The 25,634-nt window shown below is 36.8% G+C and overlaps 2 protein-coding genes across 11 annotated transcripts; both read left to right on the top strand.

Annotated features, from left to right (window-relative positions):
- The first annotated feature begins 172 nt into the window (after positions 1-172).
- Positions 173-11,798, top strand: tbc1d31 (TBC1 domain family, member 31). Its single transcript, XM_058748160.1, is given in 23 exon segments — positions 173-501; positions 584-730; positions 820-935; positions 1,019-1,197; positions 1,280-1,388; positions 1,391-1,430; positions 1,710-1,869; positions 1,966-2,166; positions 2,572-2,733; positions 2,877-2,956; positions 3,078-3,224; positions 3,394-3,527; positions 3,636-3,769; positions 3,876-4,055; positions 6,578-6,810; positions 6,904-7,056; positions 7,159-7,294; positions 9,613-9,705; positions 9,987-10,127; positions 10,293-10,487; positions 10,828-10,981; positions 11,145-11,255; positions 11,361-11,798. Coding segments are annotated over 23 exon segments (3,234 nt in total). The 5' UTR covers positions 173-418; the 3' UTR covers positions 11,507-11,798.
- An 879-nt stretch (positions 11,799-12,677) lies between these two features.
- On the top strand, positions 12,678-24,129 carry dync1i1 (dynein, cytoplasmic 1, intermediate chain 1). Of its 10 annotated transcripts, none has more exons than XM_058748235.1 (17): positions 12,678-12,973; positions 13,614-13,738; positions 13,834-13,948; positions 15,353-15,494; positions 16,517-16,576; positions 16,989-17,104; positions 17,222-17,305; positions 17,400-17,562; positions 17,818-17,917; positions 20,052-20,177; positions 20,602-20,748; positions 21,055-21,168; positions 21,263-21,396; positions 21,546-21,690; positions 21,775-21,915; positions 23,216-23,341; positions 23,530-24,129. In XM_058748235.1, the coding sequence occupies exons 2-17, from the start codon at positions 13,631-13,633 to the stop codon at positions 23,638-23,640; spliced, it is 1,932 nt and encodes a 643-aa protein (XP_058604218.1). In that variant the 5' UTR covers positions 12,678-12,973; positions 13,614-13,630; the 3' UTR covers positions 23,641-24,129. The 10 variants fall into 10 exon arrangements, with proteins under 10 accessions (XP_058604218.1, XP_058604221.1, XP_058604224.1 ...); XM_058748238.1 differs by having other exon boundaries at positions 12,681-12,973; positions 15,404-15,494; positions 23,530-24,127; XM_058748234.1 differs by having other exon boundaries at positions 12,684-12,850; positions 23,527-24,126.
- Positions 24,130-25,634: the final 1,505 nt, after the last annotated feature.

Here is a 25,634-nt window from a genome sequence, read left to right as displayed (position 1 = left end):
TATAGAGGGACTTGTAATAAAAACTATTAAATCAGAATTTTTTGCCAATTCACACATCCACTCAATGTCTTACAAATTAAAAAATTATATATATATATATATATATATATTTACCTACCTACTTTTATTTTAAAACTCCAATACCCATAATTCCAACAAGTGTTTACCTACGTCACTTCCTCTAACTGAAACTTGCATTTTGCTGCCTGGTTCTTTATTTAACGAACACTAGCAATAGCGTAAATGTTTTTTTGGTACAAATACAGTGAATCTCGACATGAGATTAAGGTTTAAAAACGAGCATAACAGACACTCATTAATGAATTTATGAAAATCGTTTGCAGTTATTGAATTTCCCGCTGCGATGCTCGTGTGAGGCGGGAGGCTGTTTGCTGGAGTGGTTGGCGAGTCTAAGTGAATGCTAAACATGCAAGTTACAGATATCGGGTCCAGAGAAGATGGGAAAATATGGCACAGAAAATCAGTATCATCAAAATATGGGTAAGTTTGACATAACCAGCTCGGAGCGAACTGTTTTATGCAGTGAGAAGAGATTCAATTTTGCATTTAACTGTGTTTCCAGCGTCTTGGCCACTGTGACCCGAAACGCGTCTGCTCGCCAAACCAAGACGGTTCGATTCCTGCAAGTGGCTTTTGACACCACAGGAGAGTCGTTTCTTGCTGGTGATCATCATGGCAATATTTATGTGTTTGACATTAGCAGAAACAGGTATATACACTATATTTTCTCCTTTTGTCTTCTCATACGTGTTCATTTCTGTTGCTTTTTCACATATTCTCGTATATCTCCTTCGACAGATTCAAGCTGGTCCAGAAAACAGGCCAAGCATGTACTGCTTTAGCGTTCAACTTGAGAAGAAACACAGAGTTCCTGGTTGCTCTGGCTGATTATTCCATTAAATGCTTTGACAAAGGTAAGACACATTATTAGAGGTTTCTCATAAAGGCTTGCAAATGTTTAACTATTCTTCTAAGAAGCGTAAACTACTGTTTCCAGACACCAGACAGCTAGTGAGCTGGATGCGGGGTCACGAAGGTGCCATTTCTTCCCTGTCCGTCCACAGTTCAGGCAGCTACGCCATCAGCACTTCCTCAGACACCGCTCAGCTCTGGAACCTTGATACCTTTCAGAGAAAGAGGAAGCTTAATGTTCGTCAGTCTGTTGGCATACAAAAGGTTAGACGTCACTTATCTGTACATAAGCGTCATATTATAGTAACAGCTCCGCATCAGTCGCTCATTCCTGGTTTTTTGGTAGGTGTTCTTTCTTCCACACAGCAACACCATTCTCAGCTGCTTTAGTGACGACTCCATTTTTGCTTGGGAGAGCGACACACTTTTTTGCAAGTATCAGCTGCCTGTTCCACAGGCGGGCCCAGAATACACTACAGGACTTTTGCTGTTACACAGTAAGACTGTAACACTTACGCTGATGATACACAGGGCAACTTTGGGCAATGTTGTGTCAAAGGGCAACCAAGTAAGACACAGGGCCCATGACCAATTTAAAGTATCCAGATAGAAATTTGTTACCCATTCTCAATGGAAAAGTGCCCAAGCAACATTGCTCAAAAACAATTGCCTGGCAAAATTGCTCAAAAAGTTGCCCCGTGTATCATCAGCCTTAGACCGTAAATTGGCAACGCACCGACTGGTGTGTTGTAGGTAATCATTTTGTTTCTTTGTAGAGATGGGAAATCACTTGCTGCAGCTGGACGCTCCAACTTAGTCCATTTGTGGTGTCTGGACAGTCGACAGCTCTTGAGAGTAATACAAATGCCTCCAAAAGTCAAATCAGTAAGATTTGTGGATTTCCTCTCAGATAGTTTTGATGGCGGATCCAACCAGGTGCTGATAAGTAGTCTGCTAACCTAAAAAACGTATTATTATCCAGTTTGTAGGTTAATTGTGGAAATGACTAATGCTGTAATATACTCTTCTCAGATTCTAGGTGTTTTGAGCCAAGATGGCGTCATGCGCTTTATCAACATTCAGTCATGCAAGCAGATCTTTGAAATAGGGTCCCATGAGGATGCCATCACGTTGGCAGGCATTTGTCCTAAAGGCCACCATATTGTTGCTGTGATGGACAGTGGTGCTCTCAGAATCTATGATGTACGAAGCCTTACCCCAGAAATCAGTAAGGTAAATTTTTATTTATTGTTCTATTTTAAATAAATGCCTTTCTTTTGAACTTTCTATTATTCAACAAATCCTGAAAAAATGGATGTCTCATATTTCTTGAGCACCAAATCAGCACATTAGAATGATTTATAAGAAATCATCTGACACTGAAGAAAGGAGTAAGGTGACACAGCTTTGCTATCACAGGAATTAATTACATTTTAAAATATATTAAAGTTATAATACAGCAAAAACAGTAATATTGTGGTCAAATAAATACAGCCTTGATGAGCATTAGAAACTTATTTCAGAAACATTAAAAACACTCACCAACCACACACTTTTGAATAAATGACTGTATAGCGTATGTGTTATATATATATATATATATATATATATATAAAATTTGTTTTTTTGTTTGTGTAGCCTCCCCAGCCTTTGTTGAAACAGGTCACTAAAGGCAAAAGCAGTGAAGGATCAGGTTTGAAAATGAAGGTTTATACTGGGGCAGGTCAGCGACCTGTGAAAACATCAGGACGCAGAATCCAATCCAAAGTTTTACCAGTTTCCACACTGGATGACAAAGAGGTTTTGTTTATATTTAATTTTATTTAATATAATTAGAATTTATTTATTTGGGGGTTGGGTGCTTTTGACACCTTGTGTCTCATTTTCTTTTATTTAACTTATGACCCAATCATAATCACATCTAATTAATCTTTTTTGTGTAGAATGATTTGCCTAATGGCCTTAACAAGAAAAGGCTACAAGCGTTACTAAGAGCATTTGGAGAATACCCAGCCAAATACAGGTAATGTAATGTGTCATGCAGAAGCGATGATGATTTGTTGATTTAATGTGAAGCTGTGGTCTGCGTCTCTGCTTTATTTGTGTGTGTGTGTGTGTGTGTGTGTTTATTTGTTTTCTGGTAGGATGTTCATTTGGCGTTCTCTGTTGCATCTACCTGAGAACCATGCAGCTTTCAGTAGTCTGACTGACAAAGGCCTGCATTCAGCATACATGTGCCTTCAGGAACGCTATCCCATCAAAAGCCACAAACTACAGAGAGGCCTGCAGAGGTGGACACAGTATCAATCAGTTGACTTAACTGTGTATATATATATATATATATATATATATATATATATATATATATATATATATATATATATAGATTTGCCCACCATATTGTTAATGCCAGTATCTTAAATTACATTTAAGTATATCTTTTCATGTCCAACCTGGCAGAGTGCTGTCTGCTCTTGCTCACTGGGCTGCCGTCTTTGGAGAGACTGATTATCTCCCTCTGCTGGCCTTCCCATTTGTCAAGCTGTTCGAGAACAATCCACTGATCTGCTTTGAAGTAGTGGCCACCGTCATTGGTAAGTAGTGCAGGACAGTAGTGTGGTGTTGAGTGATGTACCACTGGTCTCTTTGGCAGTGATTCAACGATTCGGTCCATAGCGGTGTCTTGAATTGCTCTTTTACAGTGAATTGGTGCCAGCACTGGTTTGAGTACTTTCCCAACCCTCCACTTAATGTGCTGAGTCTAGCTGAGAACGTGCTGGCCCATCATGATAAAGAGTTGCTTCAGCATTTTGTTGCCTGTGGCGTTACCTCACAGGTAAAAGACTTCAACATACATTTTTTGTGACATAGACTTTCAAAGAATTTAATCTTGAAGCCAAAGATAAAGCGAATGCCCTATATACTGTGCTTCTCCTCTCCAGCTGTATGCATGGCCTCTTCTGGAGACCCTGTTTTCTGAGGTTCTGATGAGAGAAGAGTGGCTGAAACTGTTTGACAATGTTTTCTCAAATGATCCCTCGTTTCTTCTAATGGCTGTAGTGGCATATGTCAGCTGCTGCAGAGCACCACTGCTGCTTTGTACTGACAAGAAGGACTTTGAGGTATAACTTCAGACATATTTATAATGTTTTTTGCTCACTGGCCATTTGAACAAATTTTATGAAGTGGCTTATATTATCAATTTATAATTTAGGGGTTTCATTTGTTTTTATATAAATAATATAATAAGACATAATTATCATACATGTACAGTCATGGCCAAAAATATCGGCACCCTTGGTAAATATGATCAAAGAAGGCTGTGAAAATTAATCTGCATTGTTAATCCTTTTGATCTTTTATTTAAAAAAATCACAAAAATCTAACTTTTCATTGGATAATAAGAATTTAAAATGAGGGGGAAATATCATTATGAAATAAATGTTTTTCTTTAACACACATTGGCCACAATTAATGGCACCCTTTTATTCAATACTTTTGAAACCTCTATTTGCCAGTTTAACAGCTCTAAATGTTCTCCTATAATGCCTGATGAGGTTAGAGAACACCTGACAAGAGATCAGAGACCATTCCTTCATCCAGAATCACTCCAGACCCTTTAGATTCCCAGCTCCATGTTGGTGCTTCTTCTCTTCAGTTCACCCCACTCATTTTCTGTAGGGTTCAGGTCAGAGGACTGGAATGGCCAGCAGAAGCTTGGTTTTGTGGTTTTTGAGGTTTGTGTTTGGATTATTGTACGGTTGGAAGATCCAAACATGACCCATTATTAAAATTTCTAACAAAGTCAGTCACTTTTTTATTTTTTATCTGTTGGTATTTGATAGAATCAGTGATGGCGTGTGTCTAAACAAGATGTCCAGGACCTCCAGTAGAAATATAGGCCCACAACATCAAAAATACAGCAGTATATTTCATTGTACAGATGGGGTACTTTTTATCCCTGTGTTCACCAAACCCATCTTGAGTGTTTGCTGCTAAAAAGCTCTTTTTTTTTGTTTCATCTGACCTTAGAAGCCAGTCCTATTTTAAATTCCAGTTGTCTCTGATAACTGAATATGCTGGAGTTTGTTTTTGGATGAGCTGGGAGAAGTTTTCTTGAAACCCTCCCAGACAACATGTGGTGATGTAGGTGCTGTTTGACAATTTCTTTTTAAGGTTTTCTGACCCCGAGACTCAACTATTTTCTGCAATTCTCCAGCTGTGGTCCTTGGAGAGTCTTTAGCCACTCAAACTCTCCTTCTCACCCTGCATTAGGACGATATAGACACACATCCTCTTCCAGGCAGTTTCATAACATTTTATGTTGATTGGAAATTTTTAATTATTGCTCTTATGGTAGAAATGGGAATTTTCACTGCTCTAGCTCTTTTCTTAAAGCCACTTCACTAATTTGTGAAGCTCAATTATCTTTTGCTGCACATCAGAAATATATTCTTTGGTTTTTCTCACTGTGATGGATGATTAAGGTAATTTGGGCTTTGTTTTCCCTCCTATTTATATTTCTGTGAAACAGGAAGCCATGGCTGGATAATTTCATGTTCATAATCACCCTGGAGTGCTCAAAATTGAGAATATGAATGGGAATATACTTCAGAGATATTTTACTCATAAGAATTTCTAGGGGTGCCAATAATTGTGTCCAACATGTAATTTTGAAAAACATTTCATAATGATATTTCCCCCCATTTTAAATTCTTATTATCCAATGAAAGGTTAGATTTTTGTGAATTTTTTAAATAAAAGATCAAAAGGATTAACAATGCAGATAGATTTTCACAGCCGCCTTTGATCATATTTACCAAGGGTGCCGATATTTTTGGCCATAACGGTGTGTGTGTGTGTGTATGTGTGTGTATATGTGTATGTATACATATGATAAATACATTTATACATGTATACATCAATAAATTAGAATGTCGTGGAAAAGTTCATTTATTTCAGTAATTCAACTCAAATTGTGAAACTCGTGTATTAAATAAATTCAATGCACACAGACTGAAGTAGTTTAAGTCTTTGGTTCTTTTAATTGTGATGATTTTGGCTCACATTTAACAAAAACCCACCAATTCACTCTCTCAACAAATTAGAATATGGTGACATGCCAATCAGCTAATCAATTGGAGAATTGGTGGGTTTTTGTTAAATGTGACAAAATCATCTGATAAGAACCAAAGACTTAAACTACTTCAGTCTGTGTGTGGTATTTAATATCTGATTTCTGAGTTGAATTACTGAAATAAATGAACTTTTCCATGACATTCTAATTTATTGAGATGCACCTGTAATTTTTGAGCAGTAAATCAACATATTAGAATTATTTCTGAAGGATTGTGTGAGTATGAAGACTGGAGTAAAGGCTTCTGAAATTTCAGCTTTGCCATTACAGGAATTAATTACAATTCAAAATATATTCAAATAGAAAATGGTTATTTAAATTTGTAATAATAATTTGCAATATTACGGATTTTATGGTATTTTTAATCAAATAAATGCAGCCTTGGTCAGCATAAAATAATTATAATCGTACATACCCCCAACCTTATGTATGGTTGTTAATTAATTATTATTAACAAATGCATAAATCCATACATCCATTTCTTTCTTTTTTTGTTCTCCTATGTAGTACTTTTTCCATCATCGGAATAGCTTGGACATCAGTGCTATGCTGAAGGAAGCCTATCGATTGATGGACAGCACCCCTTCGGACATCCATCCCAGTTCTGCGCTGAGTGACTTTGAACCTTTGACACAGGGGCAGTACCCTATTTTCAACAAATACCCCACCTTCATAGTGGAGTACCAATCCCAAGAACGTGAGAGGATCCGGCAACAAGAAGTGGAATATCTAAGGGAGAGGTGCAAACATTATTCATTTGTAATATGAATTGAGTATTTCATACTTTCTGTACATTTTACAAAAAAGGTTACTACTTATGTTTGTCTGTAAAGACAAGAGGTTCAAAAGCTGCATGCTGAAGCGGTCAGACAGCAGGCTGAGTTTGAGGCCTGGTACAAACAGCAGGAGTTGCTACTGCAAGGAGAAGAGCAACGTAGAAGGATCCTACAGGAAGAGGAGAGTAAACTTGCTCAACAGAGAGCCAGGTGGGTCTCCCTCCATCTGCCAGACTTCTTGCTAGTGACCTATATACATTTTGCAATTTCACAGATGCTCACAGTTCACCTGACGTTACCTTCTCTGCTCAGATTGGCTGCTATGAAGCGCGAGCTGAAGGTGAAGGAGCTCAATCTGATTGATTCTTCTAGAAGACGTTTTCTTAAGCACCAGCAAGATCAGCGCAGAATCCAGCTCAAGAGACTTGATGATGAGATCCAGAGAAAGGTACTCATGTGTTGTTGCTTTACTTTTGATTTTGCAATTTAATCATATTTCTTTTTGGTTCAAAAGTTTGAGGTTGGTTAGATTTTCTTAATTTCTTTGAAAGAAGCCTCTTATGTTCATCACGGCTGCATTTATGTGATCAACAATATTAAAAAAAATTGTATTGTGAAATATTACAGCAATTAAAATAACTGTTTTGTATTTTAATATACTTTAAAATTCAGTTTATTCCTGTGTTGGCAAAGCCGAATTTTCAGCACCATTACTCCAGTCTTCCGTGTCACATGATCCTTCAGAAATTATTCCAATATGCTGATTTGGTGCTCATGAAACATTTATTATTATGTTGAAAACAGTTGTGCTGCTTAATATTTTTATGAAAACTATACTGCACTTTTCAGAACTGAATAAAAAAAAAATAATAATTTTATATATATATATATATATATATATATATATATATATATATATATATATATACACATACATACAGTGAGGAAAATAAGTATTTGAACACCCTGCTATTTTGCAAGTTCTCCCACTTAGAAATCATGGAGGGTCTGAAATTGTCATCGTAGGTGCATGTCCACTGTGAGAGACATAATCTAAAAAAAAATCCAGAAATCACAATGTATGATTTTTAACTATTTATTTGTATGATACAGCTGCAAATAAGTATTTGAACACCTGAGAAAATCAATGTTAATATTTGGTACAGTAGCCTTTGTTTGCAATTACAGAGGTCAAACGTTTCCTGTAGTTTTCACCAGGTTTGCACACACTGCAGGAGGATTTTGGCCTCCTCCACACAGATCTTCTCTAGATCAGTCAGGTTTCTGGCTTTGAGCTCCCTCAAAGATTCTCTATTGGGTTTAGGTCTGGAGACTGGCTAGGCCACGCCAGAACCTTGATATGCTTCTTACAGAGCCACTCCTTGGTTATCCTGGCTGTGTGCTTGGTCATTGTCATGTTGGAAGACCCAGCCTCGACCCATCTTCAATGCTCTAACTGAGGGAAGGAGGTTGTTCCCCAAAATCTCGCAATACATGGCCCCGGTCATCCTCTCCTTAATACAGTGCAGTCGCCCTGTCCCATGTGCAGAAAAACACCCCCAAAGCATGATGCTACCACCCCATGCTTCACAGTAGGGATGGTGTTCTTGGGATGGTACTCATCATTCTTCTTCCTCCAAACACGTTTAGTGGAATTATGACCAAAAGTTCTATTTTGGTCTCATCTGACCACATGACTTTCTCCCATGACTCCTCTGGATCATCCAAATGGTCATTGGCAAACTTAAGTCGGGCCTGGACATGTGCTGGTTTAAGCAGGGGAACCTTCCGTGCCATGCATGATTTCAAACCATGACGTCTTAGTGTATTACCAACAGTAACCTTGGAAGCGGTGGTCCCAGCTCTTTTCAGGTCATTGACCAGCTCCTCCCGTGTAGTTCTGGGCTGATTTCTCACCTTTCTTAGGATCATTGAGACCCCACGGTGAGATCTTGCATGGAGCCCCAGTCCGAGGAGATTGACAGTCATGTTTGGCTTCTTCCATTTTCTAATGATTGCTCAACAGTGGACCTTTTTCACCAAGCTGCTTGGCAATTTCCCGTAGCCCTTTCCAGCCTTGTGGAGGTGTACAATTTTGTCTCTAGTGTCTTTGGACAGCTCTTTGGTCTTGGCCATGTTAGTAGTTGGATTCTTACTGATTGTATGCGGTGGACAGGTGTCTTTATGCAGCTAATGACCTCAAACAGGTGCATCTAATTTAGGATAATAAATGGAGTGGAGGTGGACATTTTAAAGGCAGACTAACAGGTCTTTGAGGGTCAGAATTCTAGCTGATAGACAGGTGTTCAAATACTTATTTGCAGCTGTATCATACAAATAAATAGATAAAAAAAATCATACATTGTGATTTCTGGATTTTTTTTTTTAGATTATGTCTCTCACAGTGGACATGCACCTACGATGACAATTTCAGACCCCTCCATGATTTCTAAGTGGGAGAACTTGCAAAATAGCAGGGTGTTCAAATACTTATTTTCCTCACTGTGTGTGTGTGTATATATATATATATATAATTTTATTTTTTGTAACATTATAAAAGACCATAAATTTAATGCATCCTTGCTGAATACAATTATAATTTTATTTCAAAACAAACAAAGAAAAAACTTACTGACCCCAGACTTTTCAATGGTAGTATGTTTCACAAATAGTAAATGTATTTAGAAAGGTTTTAAGTATTAGAAAGACAGGTAGAAGTTGTGTAAAGTTATTTTTGCAAGTTCTTTACATTTTTATTGTACTCAGATGGCACTGCGAGATCAGGAGACGGCGGTCGCTGTTCAAGATATAGAAGTAAGACAAATGGAACTGGATGCCCAGAGACAACTGTTTGAACAGGTTGGCCCCTATAAAAACTTTATTTCTTTGCAAATGTCTGCAACGTTGATGTACTAGGAGTGTCCAATCCTTCTCTTGGATGGCTATCTTTATGCAGAGTTTAGCTCCAACCTGCCCCAACACACCTAACAGGAAGTGTCATGTAATCCTGAAGACCTTGATTAGCTGGTTTAGGTGTGTTTAATTAGGGTTAGAGTTTTTTTTCTTCTGTAAGGTGGGCCTCCAGAAGCAGGAGCGGTCACTCCTGAGATCTTATCTAATCATTATGTTTTGGCTTCTAGCAACTGGCCAAAGAGCAAGAGCGAGTGAGTCAAACGGTGAGAGCAGAAGTGGATACGAGGAGACGCAGGGCTGAGATGGAAGAATCTACATTTCAAAACTTCATTCAGGCAAATGCAGATATTAGTCAGACAAACAAGAAGGTATGTTTCACTACAATTTTCATAGAGTGCATATGATTATCTTTGTCAGACATCTTGCTCCACCCTGCTCCTGTTCCTTTCCTTTACTTTTTGCTTAACAGACTTATGTGTTGCAGCTGAGTAAAGTTTGAACGAGACTAATTTTGAAAGTTGAAACTCTTTCAGATGCTGGAAGAGTCACTGGCAGAGGTGGGACAGATGGAAGTGGATGCTGATTGGCAAGCTGAGGTGATCAAGCGACTGGAAAAAGCAAAGGAGAGGCAGGAGAAGCAAAGAGAGCGACTTGTAAACCTCAGCAAACAAACATGTGCTAAAGAGGAAGGAGTAGTCCAGCTAATGCTGGAAGTGGAGGGAAAGCAGGTGAGAATTCGCATGTTAAAAGCGCGATCACATTAGCGAAATTGCAGTAAAATATTGTCAGTACGGTAGGGATGTATGTAGCACAGCTGAAACAGAAGTCACTTTCAAACCAAGCAGCTTTCTGTTGGTCATCGTGGTGAATCCACGTGACCAACTTAAACCTGTAATGAAATCTGCATGGGAAAAACTTTCACCCTCACACAAAATTCCCAGTGACAATAGTAAATGTGACTGCACTTTTAGTGTTTTGTTTGCTGTATCAGGTAGACAAAATTCATAAAAAATATAGTTTCCTTTCAATACAACATGCAAAAGACTAATGACATTGTTTTGGTCTCAGTGGGATGATGTAGTAGCAAAGCAAGCTAAACTGGAGGAGGAAAGACGGGTGGCCGCCACTGTTAACGCCCAGCGGAGGTCACTTATCTCTCAGGAAACAGAAGAGACTGAGAAACATCAAGGCAAACTGCAAAAGAGTCTAGAGGATTCATTAAGTGAGTTAAGACAAACACTTCTCACAATATGTAATGAAGGATTTGATTGAAACCTGAGTACAGTTTTAAAATTACTTCCTTGTGAGGATGCAATCAGTTGAAAAAGTCTATTAAACTTTACATGTTAACAAGAGGTAATCAAGTTATTTGTGTGTGTGTGTAGATCATCAAAAGAGACTCAGATCACCCTGCTCGCCGAGAGGCCTGCTGCACAAGACCCAGAGTGACACCACCAACATTTCCTTGATCAATCAATCAGACGATTCTACTGGCTGTGAGTATTATTAGTATAAACATTGAGTTTTACTGTCATGACCAAACATGATTTAATGAAGCAACATGCGATAAGATCTCTTCCATGTGCACTACTGCTTTATAGTTTCTTTAGATCGTGGCCGAGGGGAGCTTGACTCTAAGGAAAGGGAGTTGATGCAGGAAATCAGAGAACTGAGGACGAAATTAGCTGCCAGAGCCAGAGCGACTGACTTCATCTCACCCTCAACCAGCTCTGTACTCTCTCACTGACAACACGGTCACCGCCAACCAGTGTGTGCGGAACCAGGCACACGTTAAAGAGGATCTGAAAGAAAATCATTTTAGAACATATGAGAAACATGCTTAGTTTGTGTTTGCTTTACAATGATGCTAATCTGGACATTATTCATTGATTTTAGATTTATTCTGATGATATTTTTAATATTTTGTAAATGTATTTTATTTGTTTTTTTGTTGTTGTTTTTTTGTATAGTCTTTTTCATGTTTTTGTATTTAAAAATGAAAAATGTCAATAAATTTTAATAAAAAATCAGAAATATAACAGTTTTAACTATTTATTTACTTTTCATTACATTTAAATTGGTGCTGTCAAACGATTAATCGCATCCAAAATAAGTTTGTTTACATAATATATGTGTGTATACTGTGTATATTTATGTATATATAAATACAAACACATGCATATATATATTTAAGAAAAAATGTATGTTTATATATATTAAATATATTTATGTATGACATGAAATATAAGAATATAAATGTATTTACATGTAAATATTTTCAAAATATATACTGTGTATATGATTGTATTTATATATATACACAATACATACATTATGTAAACAAGCTCTTATTTTGGATGCGATTAATCGCGTTTAATCGTTTGACAGCACTAATTTAAATATTCAATTTAATTACAATTTTTTAAAAATTGAATGTATTCCTGTAATGGAAAAGCTGATTATAATGTTTTTAAAATAATTATATTATGCCCATCACGGTTGCATTTATTTGATAAAAATACAGCCAAATATATTGAAATTTTAATAAAATGTAAAATAATTTATGTAGTTGAATATATTTTAAAATAATTTATCCCTGTGATGGCAACACTTTTTTTTTTTTTTTTTCTTCAGCTGTGTCACATGATCCTAAACCATCATTCAATTTTCGGCACACTTTGATAGTAAGATAAAAACAACAGCATTTATTTGAAAAATAAAAATCTTCTTTAACATTATAATCGTCTTTACTGTCACTTTTAATAAATTCAATGCATCCTTGCTAAATAAAAGTATTATTTAAAAATGTATACGCTATTTTACTGGAAATCTTTTTCTGATGTGTTTTAAAAAACTAGCGTGTCGACCAACGAGACTGCGTTTTTGGGCGTCATAAACGTAGTATATAGATATGGTCATAAACACATTCGAATGTTTTCTGTTTAGGCTCCTCACTGAGTTGTAAAACATTCATCTTATTTCTGAAGACGAAACCGTGTCCGTCTGCCCGTTGTTGCTGGGAGGTGTTGATGACGTTTCGGCGGCATTGAGCACTTCCGGCTTTGGGTGCTGATGAGACTGAAGTGAACTGGTGATGCTTTGTGTTTTCATTTAGCTGTTGATGCTCATGTGTAGATTTATAGCTTCTTATTTCAGAATTTACGCGATAGAGCGCAGCGGACTTTGTCCTGGTTGGGTCGAAATAAAGAAGACGGTAACGTTAGTTCAATTATTACGTTATATCATGTAGCTTACAACAGGCTTTGTTGCGGGCTATATCGATGCTTTCATTCATTGAAATGCAACGACAGCCTTTTGTGAATGAACAGGATTTTGTTTTTTAGTTTACTTGGCTATGTGTTTCTGTTTTTATCTCTTGTCGGTAGTGCATTTATGGACCACAATCACTTAATTTCTCATTGCAGAATATAAGGATCGTGTACAATGCATTATAATGTAATTTTCCACATCCATTTTTTATTTCTACATGCAGGAGGTTCACCAAACAGATTTACAAACAAGTTTAAATAATGTATTTTAGTTTGTATTCATTTGCTGATTTGTTAATATATTGCAGATGTATTGTTGCATATAGTTTGCTTTAAAAAAAAATGTGTCTGTGTCCATTAGACTAATGGGCTGATCTTCCCAGTAAACGTTAAAATTAAGCTGGATGTATTTAACTTCAGCCAAATGCATAATGTAGACACAGAACATACATTTACAAAATGACAGTCTCTAATGTGTCTCTCTCTGTAGAAAGTTGGTGTGGCATAGTTAATGTATGTTGAAGCATGACAACATTCATGCACGAGTACTAAAATTAAAACTAAAATTGTTCATACTATACATAGATTGAACGACACAGAAGATGGCTGATAGAAGTGACCTGAAAGCTGAGCTTGAGCGCAAAAAGCAGCGCTTAGCCCAGATTCGAGAGGAGAAAAAAAGAAAGGAGGAAGAGAGAAAGAAAAAAGAGGTAGGTGCTGTTTTTGTTGGATAGAATAGCCATTTATCATTTTATCACCTGCAAATATTTGTTATGTGGCACTCAATGATTGATTTTTGATGCAGTCTGAGATACTTCAGAGGGCCGAGAATGTGTCAGAAGACTCGGACCTGGACAGAAAGAGAAGAGAGACAGAGGCTCTCCTGCAGAGCATTGGAATTTCACCAGAACCACCTCTAGGTATGTGATACAGAACATACAGCTGTCTGTGCATGTACATAATGTGTGTGAGATACATCTTTACAAATGTGCATGCCACCTGCTTGAATGAAATGAGAAAGGAATCAGCAAAAGCGTTTTATAATGCAAAAGAAAAAAAAATGTACATCTCACCCAGCAGTCTGTAGTGCTATATCAGGGCTTTCCCTAACCTTGTGAAAAAGAAGTACTGTATAGTTTTAAAGAGTATACTTAATATACTTATCGAATATATTTGAGTATCGCTACAATATAATATTTTTGGACACTGAATTAAGTTAATTGTAATTAAATAAAATATATATTATAGTTTAAATTTATAATGAATGCAATCAGCTGAACTTAAAACCTTTGTAAAATGTAAAAAGTTAAAAATGTTAAAAGCTTTGCAAACCCCTTAAGTAGAACTTTTTACATGTAATTTCATAATTACTTCTAGTGTCTTTAAAATATGTTTAAAATGTACTGCTGAATGCACTGACAAGCTTTTATAGTAATCTAAAATCAACTTCAACTTGTATATCATGTATTTGTAGTGGTGAACTTGCAATTTATTACATTTAAAATATATTACCTTGAAATATAAACTACTGTTATAATTAATCAAGTACTTTACATTTTAGTACGTTAGTCAACACATCAAAATAAGTGGACTATGAAGCATAATTAGTGCATCTTTTCAGTGGGTTAAAAACAGTCATGAATGTGTATTCTCTTTATAAGTATATTTAAGTGGCATTTTTTATTAATATCATCATGCAGTTTTCTTTAAATATACCTTTATTTGAAGTGCACTACAAGTGCATATTCAATATAACTAAGCGTACTTCTTTTTCACAAGAATATGGTTCATGTTAGACCGATTTTTGCTGGTTTTTTTATATACAGGGCATGTCGCTTCGGCCAGTATTTGAGTCCAGTGTTTGTTTTTTTGGATCTTCTTTGCGGGAATGTCTTGTGACCTCTCTCAAATTTTGGATAGATGTAAATCCGATCAGATTTTAGGTCATTTCAGATTATATAAGTTAGGTCATGGATTCATCCCCAAAACAATTACTACACTTTTTACTATATGAATATAAAGATGTTACAGTATTTTATATACAGTTTATTGAACTCATGTCATTTACACTTTGGCTGTGCTTGAAGCAGACCTGACTCAAACTCAGTTAGATTTATGAGGTAGTTGATGTAAAATTATAATCATATAATAAGATGAGATGATTAAAAGATCATATACATTTTTTAACATTATAGAGAGAAGTGAAATTCGCTTGACAATCTCTCCTGTTGTTTTTCCTTTTGGATTTTTTTCTCTTTGATTTGACCATTTCAATCCATTCTGTTCATTTTGATTTGCCTGTGTCTGCCACTGCTGGCCATCAGTGCAGCCACTGCAGCTTTTAACATGGGATACCTGTTATTTTCATTATTTAGTCCCAACCCCTATGTCTCCCTCTTCGCAATCAGTGAGCCCACCCAGTGAAACTGGAAGTCAGGAGTCCATAGATGGAGGGACAGTGGGAAGGTATGAAATCTGCATGGGTATTTGCTATTTGTACACCAAACTATATACTGTATAGATAATTTTTATAATTTTTACTGTATAGATAATGCGTGAGTTTTCAAACTGAATTCTACAAATGTTCTAGGAGGTCTGTGGCAAATTTGAGGAGAACAAAAAAATGCTTTTTTTCGGAATGCTTTTAGAAATGTCAAAGTTTACAGTAAAAATGTAAAAAAATTAATAGTGAATTTCTCTTCAGATTTATACTTCTAACAATATTATAGCAATGAGCTGAAAAAAACACAACAATACAAATATTCAGTATTTTTCTAGATATTTTAATTTATTTTAATACAATTACATTTATTTGTATTAATTTTGCATATCATGTTTTTTTCTTCACACAGTATAAACTATTTATATAGTATATTTAACTGCTTTCATATTTCGAGAAGAGGGTCTCTCAAGAAGAGGGTCTTTGGCATCAGAAATTCCTGTTTTAAAGGATATGAGACTGATAGCAGTTTAATTAATATTATGCATTATAATTGATTTTATAAATTATTTAGGGAATTTAAATATTATATGAGAAAATTATTTGATGGATAATATGATTTCTTTTAGGATAGTTGTGCATTATTTCTTAAGTCAAAACTGACATGATTCATGCAAGTTTTAAGCTATTTTAGTATTATTATTATTATTTTATTTCTGTAATCCCCTAAGTCTAATGTTTTTCCTTTTCTCTACATCTTTTGTTGGGGACATCAGATATCGGTAAGTAGAACTGTTGATATTATCATTGTTAGGTTCTGGCATTTATTGATGCATCACACATCAGTAGATGTGGTTTTGTTTTAGCTGGTTTAGAGTATGTTGCCACAGTCTATATGTGATCTCATCTAAGAGACAGCGTGTTATCTGATGTAATCATGCATGAAAGAGGGTTATGCACTGCTGGTGAAGCTGCATGACCTAATCGTGCATGCTCTTAGTCTAATCCCTCCAAACCATTATATGATGTATTCTTCTGACCTCTCTAGGACGTTACAGTGGGACACCGACCCCTCAGCTCTTCAGCTTCTTGCAGATTCTGTTCATGGGTGAGACTGCCACTTCAGATTTCATTCACATTATTAAAGATGATACAGAAACATTGAGTGTCAACAGACAAATATATAATAAAACCAAAACTGAAAATTCTGCCATTTACTCACCCTCAAGATGTTCCAAACCTATATGAATTTCTTTCTTCTGCAGAACATAAAAGAAGATATTTTGAAGATTGTGGATAACTAAACAGTTTCTGGCCCCATTGACTTCCATAGATTTTTTTCCCATGATTGGAAGTGGAAGTCAGTGAGGATAGGTTGCCCACTTTCTTCAAAATATCTTCTTGTTCAACAGAAGAAAGATGCTCACAACTTAAAGGGTAATTAAATGCTTATAGGTCCAAGGCAAACAAACAAACAAAATGAAAACAACACATTAAAATAGTTTGGGTTCCTTTCCTAGGTGCAGGTTGCAAAGGCTTGGTGCATCAAAAATTGTTCAGATTGATTTCATGCCAAAAGAACTGGTAACATACTCTAGAGAGACACAGACTCCTGTCGCGTCTGATCAGCCTGAAGGTAAAGAGCTGTTTTTATTTCTATTTAATAATTAACATGGATATAAAACTTAATAGTGGCTTTACCCACATAACAAATGCCTCGCTGCTTAAACTTTCCAATGACTATTTTCCACAGAGGAAGATGAGGAGCTGTCAGTGACCAAATCTGAGTCTGTGCCACAGCAGCTGGAGGAGGAGAACTCTCAGGAGGCCGAAGAAGGCAAGAAGAATCACAGTTTTTTTTTTTTTTTTAAATAATACATTTAAAAGAAGTATAACATCTATATAGAGTTCTATGAATATGTGTGTCTTAGATCAACCTAGAGAACTGACCAACGAGGAGAAAGAGCAGATTATTCACTCAGAGGATTTCCTGTTTTTCTTCGACCAAAGCATCCGTGTAATGGAGCGTGTGCTGGCCGAGGATACGGACATTTTCTTTGACTACAGTGGGCGAGATATGGAGGACAAAGAAGGGTCAGCCGAGGCTTATGTAACAGTCAAACATGCACAGAGTCCCACATGATTACAGAAAAGTTATTCATTAGATGGTACTAGACAGGTTTGTTTAACCTAATGTAGGATGATGGTCGCTTAATGGTTTGAAATCAGGTTTATTGAGGTGACCCAGAAACTCAAGAGTTGCACTCAACCTCAAGTGATTCCTGGGAAACTTACTGTAAATTGCTTTGGATGATTGTACCAGAATGCAAAGGTTTGTTTTGTTGTCAGGGATATGCAAGCCGGATCAAACTTGTCTTTTAATCGACATTTCTATGATGAGCATTGGTCCAAACATCGAGTCGTCACTTCCTTGGATTGGTCACCACAGGTACTTAATTAATAAATTGCATTAATATAAGCAGTGCTGGTTAGTAACTGATTACATGTGATCTGGATTACGTAATCAGACTCCAGTATGTAATTGTAATTCTATTACAACCCAAATTCCGGAAATGTTGGGACATTTTTAAAATTTGAATAAAATGAAAACTAAAAGAATTTCAAATCACATGAGCCAATATTTTATTCACAATAGAACATAGATAACATAAATGTTTAAACTGAGAAATTTTACAATTTTATGCACAAAATGAGCTCATTTCAAATTTGATGCCTGCTACAGGTCTCAAAATAGTTGGGACTGGGGCATGTTTACCATGGTGTAGCATCTCCTCTTCTTTTCAAAACAGTTTGAAGACGTCTGGGCATTGAGGTTATGAGTTTCTGGAGTTTTGGTGTTGGAATTTGGTCCCATTCTTTCCTGATATAAGTTTCCAGCTGCTGAAGAGTTTGTGGTCGTCTTTGACATATTTTTAATTTAATGATGCGCCAAATGTTCTCTATATGTGAAAGATCTGGACTGCAGGCCAATTCAGCATCCGGACTCTTCTAATACGAAGCCATGCTGTTGTAATAGCTGCAGTATGTGGTTTTGCATTGTCCTGCTGAAACACACAAGGCCTACCCTGAAATAGACGTTGTCTGGAGGGGAGCATATGTTGTTCTAAAATCTTTATATACCTTTCAGCATTCATAGTGCCTTCCAAAACATGCAAGCTGCCCATACCGTATGCACTTATGCACCCCCATACCATCAGAGATGCTGCCTTTTGAACCGAACGCTGATAACACGCTGGAAGGTCTCCCTCCTGTTTTACCCGAATGGCACGGCGTACGTGATTTCCAACAAGAATGTCAAATTTGGACTCGTCTGACCATAGAACACTTTTCCACTTTGAAACAGTCCATTTTAAATGAGCCTTGGTCCACAGGACACGACAGCACTTCTGGACCATGTTCACATATGGCTTCCTTTTTGCATGATAGAGCTTTAGTTGGCATCTGCAGATGGCACGGCGGATTGTGTTTACCGACAGTGGTTTCTGGAAGTATTCCTGGGCCCATTTATTAATGTCAATGACAGAATCATGCCGATGAGTGATGCAGTGTCGTCTGAGGGCCCGAAGACCACGGGCATCCAACAAAGGTCTTCGGCCTTGTCCCTTACACACAGATATTTCTCCAGTTTCTCTGAATCTTTTGATGATGTTATACACTGTAGATGATGAGATTTGCAAAGCCTTTGCAATTTGACGTTGAGGAGCGTTGTTTTTAAAGTATTCCACAATCTTTTTAAGCACTCTTTCACAGATTGGAGAGCCTCTAACCGTCTTTGCTTCTGAGAAACTCTGCCTCTCTAAGACATCCCTTTTATAGCTTATCATGTTACAGACCTGATGTCAGTTAACTTAATTAGTTGCTAGATGTTCTCCCAGCTGAATCTTTTCAAAATTTCTTGCTTTTTCAGCCCTTTGTTGCCCCAGTGCCAACTTATTTGAGACCTATAGCAGGCATCAAATTTGAAATGAGCTCATTTAGTGGATAAAAGTGTAAAATTTCACCACTTCTACACATTTAGAAAGTCTTTCAATTTTGTGGAATTATTTATTTATTTATTTTAATTTAACATTTTTTATTATTTCATAATAATTATTAGCTTTTCACAAACTCACAAAACCCCTGCAGTTCTTTCACAAACCCCAGTTTGGGAAACATTGATTAATGCACTTCATGATGATTGCAAAGAATGTAACATTTTCATTCTCTCTGTTTGTATACATAGTAATCCCATTCAAATCTATGTGATAAATGTGTTAGATACAAAAACAAATCTTACAGTAATCAAAAATTAGTCAGAATACATTGCCTAATATGTGTAATCCAACAGATTACGTTAACTACAATTTTTGTCATGTAATCTGTAATCAGTAACAGACTACAATTTGCAAGTAATCTAGCTAGCACTGAATATAAACATGCTTAATGCAAATGTGTTAGTCACAAATAAAACAACCTCAGAACCAGAGTGACTTTATTGCATAGGTCCATGATATCATATCCACGATATGAATAATGATATTGACATGTATCACATTGTATTCAGTCACATGTTCTACTTGCAGTATCCTGAATTGCTAGTTGCCTCATACAACACTAATGAGGATGCACCTCATGAGCCAGATGGAGTTGTGCTGGTCTGGAATATGAAGTTTAAGAAGACGACCCCTGAGTACATACTCCACTGTCAGGTTTGAATTCCCATTGCTTCATATTAAATAACCCTCAATGTCTGAATGTTGTTCCTTTCAGCAGCATTTCAATATACTGTAATACTATTTTTTAATTATATACTGAGCATTTGTTTGAGTTATCAGCTTTTAATGAAAAAGCCTAAATCTAAATTGAATTTCTATTATTAAAATATACAAACAATAGAGCTCAACTTTCAAATGTTGTCTGCGTCACTAATGCACATCATTCTCTGTTTGCACTGATGTCACTTCTAAATGAACACTCATTGCTTAGCTCATTGTCTGTATTCTCACATTGTGCAAATTGACCTTAATGGAGGGCGAGCTGACGTCATATTTGCCAAAATAATAACCATAGCAAAGCAAATAGTAATTACTGGTACATTCAACCAATAATGCATTTTATGGTTTTCCTTTGTAGTCCTCAGTGATGTCAGTTGGCTTTGCTCAGTTTCATCCCAACTTGGTGATTGGAGGCACTTACTCAGGACAGATAGCACTGTGGGACAATCGAAGTCACAGGAGGACCCCAGTGCAACGGACGCCCTTGTCTGCAACGGCACACACCGTAAGACCATCAATTACAGATAAAATGTTGAAAAATATAATGCAGTGTGCTGGTGGTTTAACGGTTAAAAATCTGAGCTGAAAACACTAATGTTGCCAGGTCATTGAGGTGACCCAGAAACTGAAGAGCTGCACTCAACCTCAAGATATTCCTGAGAGACTTTGCAAAACGCATCTTATGAGAATTAAAGACTTAAAGTTTTTTATCGTGTGGCAAAACAATCCCTTATTAGTCTTGGAAAAATATTCTTATCATGCTCTTTCCTTAAAAAAATATAGATGACAAAAGTATCACATGTTTTTGCAGCATCCTGTATACTGTGTGAATGTGGTCGGAACACAAAATGCCAACAACTTGATCACAGTATCCACAGATGGCAAGATGTGCTCCTGGAGTCTGGACATGCTCTCACAGCCTCAGGTGTCTAGATAACACATTTAGACCGACTGAATTATTGTCATTTGAGATTTGACTGATATTAAACAATACATTATATGTCTGTTGTTACTCACAGGAAAGTATGGAGCTGATCTACAATAAGTCAAAGCCGGTGGCTGTCACCTGTATGGCCTTCCCTGCAAGTGATGTGAATAACTATGTGGTAGGAAGTGAGGAGGGCACCGTTTACACAGCATCCCGCCATGGAAGGTCAGTCGTTCCTACAGAATAACGTATTAATAAACAGAATTTTCATATTTGGGTCAAGTATTCTTTTAGTGATATCTTTGTATATTAAAAACTCTTGATGAAAAACAACTTTACTATTAGCCTGAGCTTGCTTAACTCGTCCCATGCAGTAAGGCTGGTATTGGTGAAATGTTTGACGGGCATCAGGGTCCTGTGACTGGAATCAGCTGCCATAATGCTGTGGGTCCGGTTGACTTCTCCCACCTCTTTACCACTTCCTCATTTGACTGGACAGTCAAACTGTGGTCAACCAAAGTAAGAGTTGTTTTGGAGTTTATGTGTTGCTCGATATGTATTTTGATCATGTAGCATTATATAACTATTCCATCTCTCTGACAGCATAACAAGCCCCTGTATTCCTTTGAAGACAATGCAGACTATGTTTATGATGTCATGTGGTCTCCAGTGCATCCAGCGCTCTTCGCTACAGTGGATGGCAATGGTCGTCTGGACCTCTGGAATCTCAACAATTACACAGAGGTCAGGGGCACCGCAGCTCATTACATTCTTTACTGAGTCATCTGTCTTCTGTATTATATAGGAAGAGCATTCATTTCATACTTTAATTAATATTAAGATAGGAGGACCCCCTACCTGGGGCAAGAAACCCCTGGGTTAAACTTATCTCAGATGTCATCTGATTTTTGCAGAATATGTTATCTGATATTATTTGTAATGGGTTTTTTGGGGGGGTTCAAAAAAAGGTGTCATTAATATAAAATATCAAATGAAATAATATATGCACTGCACACTATGTACATGCAATACAAATTTTATGTTTTTAAAAGCTTATGCTTCTTATGCTCATCAAGGCTGTTTATTTGATCACAAATGCAGTAAAAACAGTAATATTATGAAATATAATTAGAATTTTTAAAAAACTGTTTTCTATTTTAGTATATTTTAAATTATTTATTCCAGCAATGGCAAAGCTGAATTTTCAGCAGCCATTACTCCAATGTAAAAACATATATTATATGTTATTTTATCAACAAACAACTTTCGTTGAATAAAAGCATTAATTTCTTTAATAAACAAATCTTACTGACCCCAAAATTGTATACAATATTGTAAAAGCAATTTGATTCAATGTAATTTATTATTTAATTTAATAATGATCAATCAAATCAGAAAAAAAGAATTTCAGTCAGAGTGATGCATTTGAATTACACTATATAATTCTATGTATTATACACAGGCCATTTCGTAATTAAAAGGATGTCATAATAGCAATAAACTATGAATTCAGATTAAATGATCCACTTAAAATTCATGGAATGATTAAATAATAACATGAGTTATCATAATAATTTAAATAATAAAACATCAAAAAACATGCCACTGGGACTCAATAATTGGGAAACAATAATTGTTACAGTACAAATCTAAATTAATGTCCACAAATCCTCCATTAACAAAGTACACTAAAACTTGTAATATCCAACATAAAATTAATTCATAGATCACAATTATCCAATGAAAAAAATTATATAATTTAACCTCAAACAATAAATCTAATATGTGCACATGACAAGTCAAAATTAATAAGAACATAACCACTGAATAAATGTGTTGAGATGTGAGTGACATCTGTAGTCATGGGGGGAAAAAACAAAGGTGGTGTGTGAAGAGGGTAACTTACCCAAACATATTTGCATGAATTGCCTTTAATTGATATCTGTGTGCTTGATCTAAATGAGATAGCATCTAAATTGTGTTTCCACACAATTTTATTACATTTATATTTTCGCTCCCAAAACAAGTTTTCTGTGTGTTCCAGGTGCCATCGGCAAGTGTGACAGTGGAGGGAGGATGTGCCCTGAACCGGGTCAGATGGGCATCAGGGGGCAGAGAGGTGGCCATGGGTGATTCAGAGGGCCGTGTTTGGATCTATGATGTGGGAGAGGTAATAACACCTACACTATGAGTACACAAACACGTGTATCACTCTCAAATATTTGGATGAATTATAAATATATGCACTCAAATTCAAATACACAGACTGATCAAACAATGTGCAAATTTCAACAGTCACTATTTGTGCTCTACCGTGAAGACGTGATGCAGAAGTTGGTTGTATCTCTATTTTAGCAGTTGGCCGTGCCACATACAGATGACTGGAGCAAATTTGCCCGTACGCTCATGGAGATTCGTGCAAACCGAGGGGATGGAGAGGAAGAAGGTGCTTTGGAGCTGCCTGCTTAAGACTTAGTTACACACACATTTACATTCAGTGTAAAGATACGCTGAAACAGATGCTTGATATAAAGTGAATCACACGTACACGCTGCTGTGATCACAGGTCTTTTTTCTTTTGCCTACAAAAGTCTATCTATAGCATGGGTGTTAATTAGCAATAACTCCTCTTCCAATGCGAATAGTTCATTCCAGAACACACACAAGTGAATGGGCTTGATCTAACATATATCTAGGGCTTGCAGTGACTATATAGGAGTGAGCCAATGTGTATCAAAACAGCTGTGCCGGGATTACAGTTTATTTTGCATATGTGAAAGTACAAGGTCATACTGAGATACATGGAGAATGTATTGACCGTTATGTAAAAATATATTACAGCAAAACTTATGAATGTGACTTTCTTTTTCCTTTGACCTTTTATGTCGTATGTGTGCATAATTTAATATCAACTGCAGCATAAAGCAACTGTAAAGTGTGAACTTTCAATAAAGGTCATTGTGTCTCAAATCGTGTGTTTTAATCCTCATTTAAGCAGTAATTTGTCCAAAGTGCGGGTGATAAAAAGTTTGACTGTCAATGTAATATTACTCCATGATGTTTTCGTGTCATTAAACCTTTTATCTTTAATCACAATGACAACAGATTCCTTGTTATCCAGGTTTTTTCCCCTCCATCATCAGCAACTTTCATGGACGCACACGGCCGCACGTAGAAGGCGGGATCCTGTTACCATGACAATTACGTCAATATTAGTGTCGGGTAACTAAAGGTCAAACTAAAGACAAGCCAGAGACGGAAGGAAACAGGCTCGGAATGGCGGAGACTAGAGGTTTTTTTGCAGCAAAAGCCGGAGGAAATCACAGTAATAAACTGTGGGTTAATCGCGTTATCGCTTGAACGGCGGCGCTTTGTCTAAATTGAACAGGATACCCATATGTTACGAGGTACTGGTGCGGCGGGAAGGACAGTCCATGCTAGTTTTGTCTGTAAATTGGAGCAAAGCTGTAGAGCATAGCTACCGTTAGTTAGCCGTGCTGTGTTGTTCCGTTTAGAAGCAGAATGACTTTTGCTAACTCTCAGTGCTGTATTAGACACAAACCCAACGCCTGGGTGGCTCTAGATCGCTTTTGTGAGGGTAAAATGCAGTGCTGCTATGGCTTGACTGTTTGCTTCCTCTTCACCCAACTTGGTAGCTGATAGCAACACAAGCTTACTTGGTGCAAGTTCTTCTTATTATTACAACTCTTTACGTGCGGTAGATTGTGCTCGAGACTATCTCAAAATTTACCGATTTTCGTGTTCCCAAGCAGAGAAACAAGGTTGACCCAATGTCAGTCTACAAATACGAGTGTTTCTGTTATTACTGTTGTTTTGTTTCGCTCGAACTCGGGTCGCATAGGGCTCTTATTCACGGAGATGCTCATATGTAGAGACCGCACTTCCAGTTGTTGTTGTTTTAAATTAATAACTTGTGTTGAAAACGAAAATATGATCTAAATCGACGCAAGCTTATTTGTATCAAATGTCTGTGATTAGACCGTGACTCTGTTCAAATCCGCAAGGTCTTCATCCTCATCGCGGTCCCTTTGTCATTGACGTGAAGGAGAGAGGACCTTTAACTTTCAACTCGGCTTTTGCTGTATTTTCACTGCTCGTGTGGACTTTAGGGGGCAGCAAACTCACCACAAACATTTCCTTGGTGTTCATAACAAGAATACACTTCAATTGTACTTATTTTGCTTGGTTTGTCTGTTTATTTTGCATTCGTTGTGTGTCGATTTTAAATGCTGGTTGTTCATGCCTGTAAACATCCCCGACTGGAAGCTGTGCTATCCGTAAAACAAGCTTTCAGTTGGATGTTTGCTGCCATCGTCCAGTTCTTTCGTCTTGATATGTGTTTAATTAAACAGTACTGCGTCCTAAATGTGGTATAACAACTTAATAACTCATGTGTTCGTGTTAACTTGTTTACATGTGTGCAATCTGGATCTATTGAAATC

Source organism: Onychostoma macrolepis, chromosome 16 (assembly GCF_012432095.1).
Source record: "Onychostoma macrolepis isolate SWU-2019 chromosome 16, ASM1243209v1, whole genome shotgun sequence".
NCBI lineage: Eukaryota > Metazoa > Chordata > Actinopteri > Cypriniformes > Cyprinidae > Onychostoma > Onychostoma macrolepis.
The sequence above is the reverse complement of the archived record's forward strand: the minus strand, read 5'-3'. Positions and strand labels throughout refer to the sequence as shown.

Excerpts from the sequence above, each read along its gene's own strand:
- dync1i1 (XM_058748234.1), top strand. The coding sequence starts at position 13,631 with ATGGCTGATAGAAGTGACCTGAAAGCTGAGCTTGAGCGCAAAAAGCAG. Across the intron at positions 16,577-16,988 it reads CTTGCAGATTCTGTTCATGG|GTGCAGGTTGCAAAGGCTTG; the intron begins GTGAGACTGCCA and ends TTCCTTTCCTAG. Across the intron at positions 17,105-17,221 it reads CGCGTCTGATCAGCCTGAAG|AGGAAGATGAGGAGCTGTCA; the intron begins GTAAAGAGCTGT and ends TATTTTCCACAG.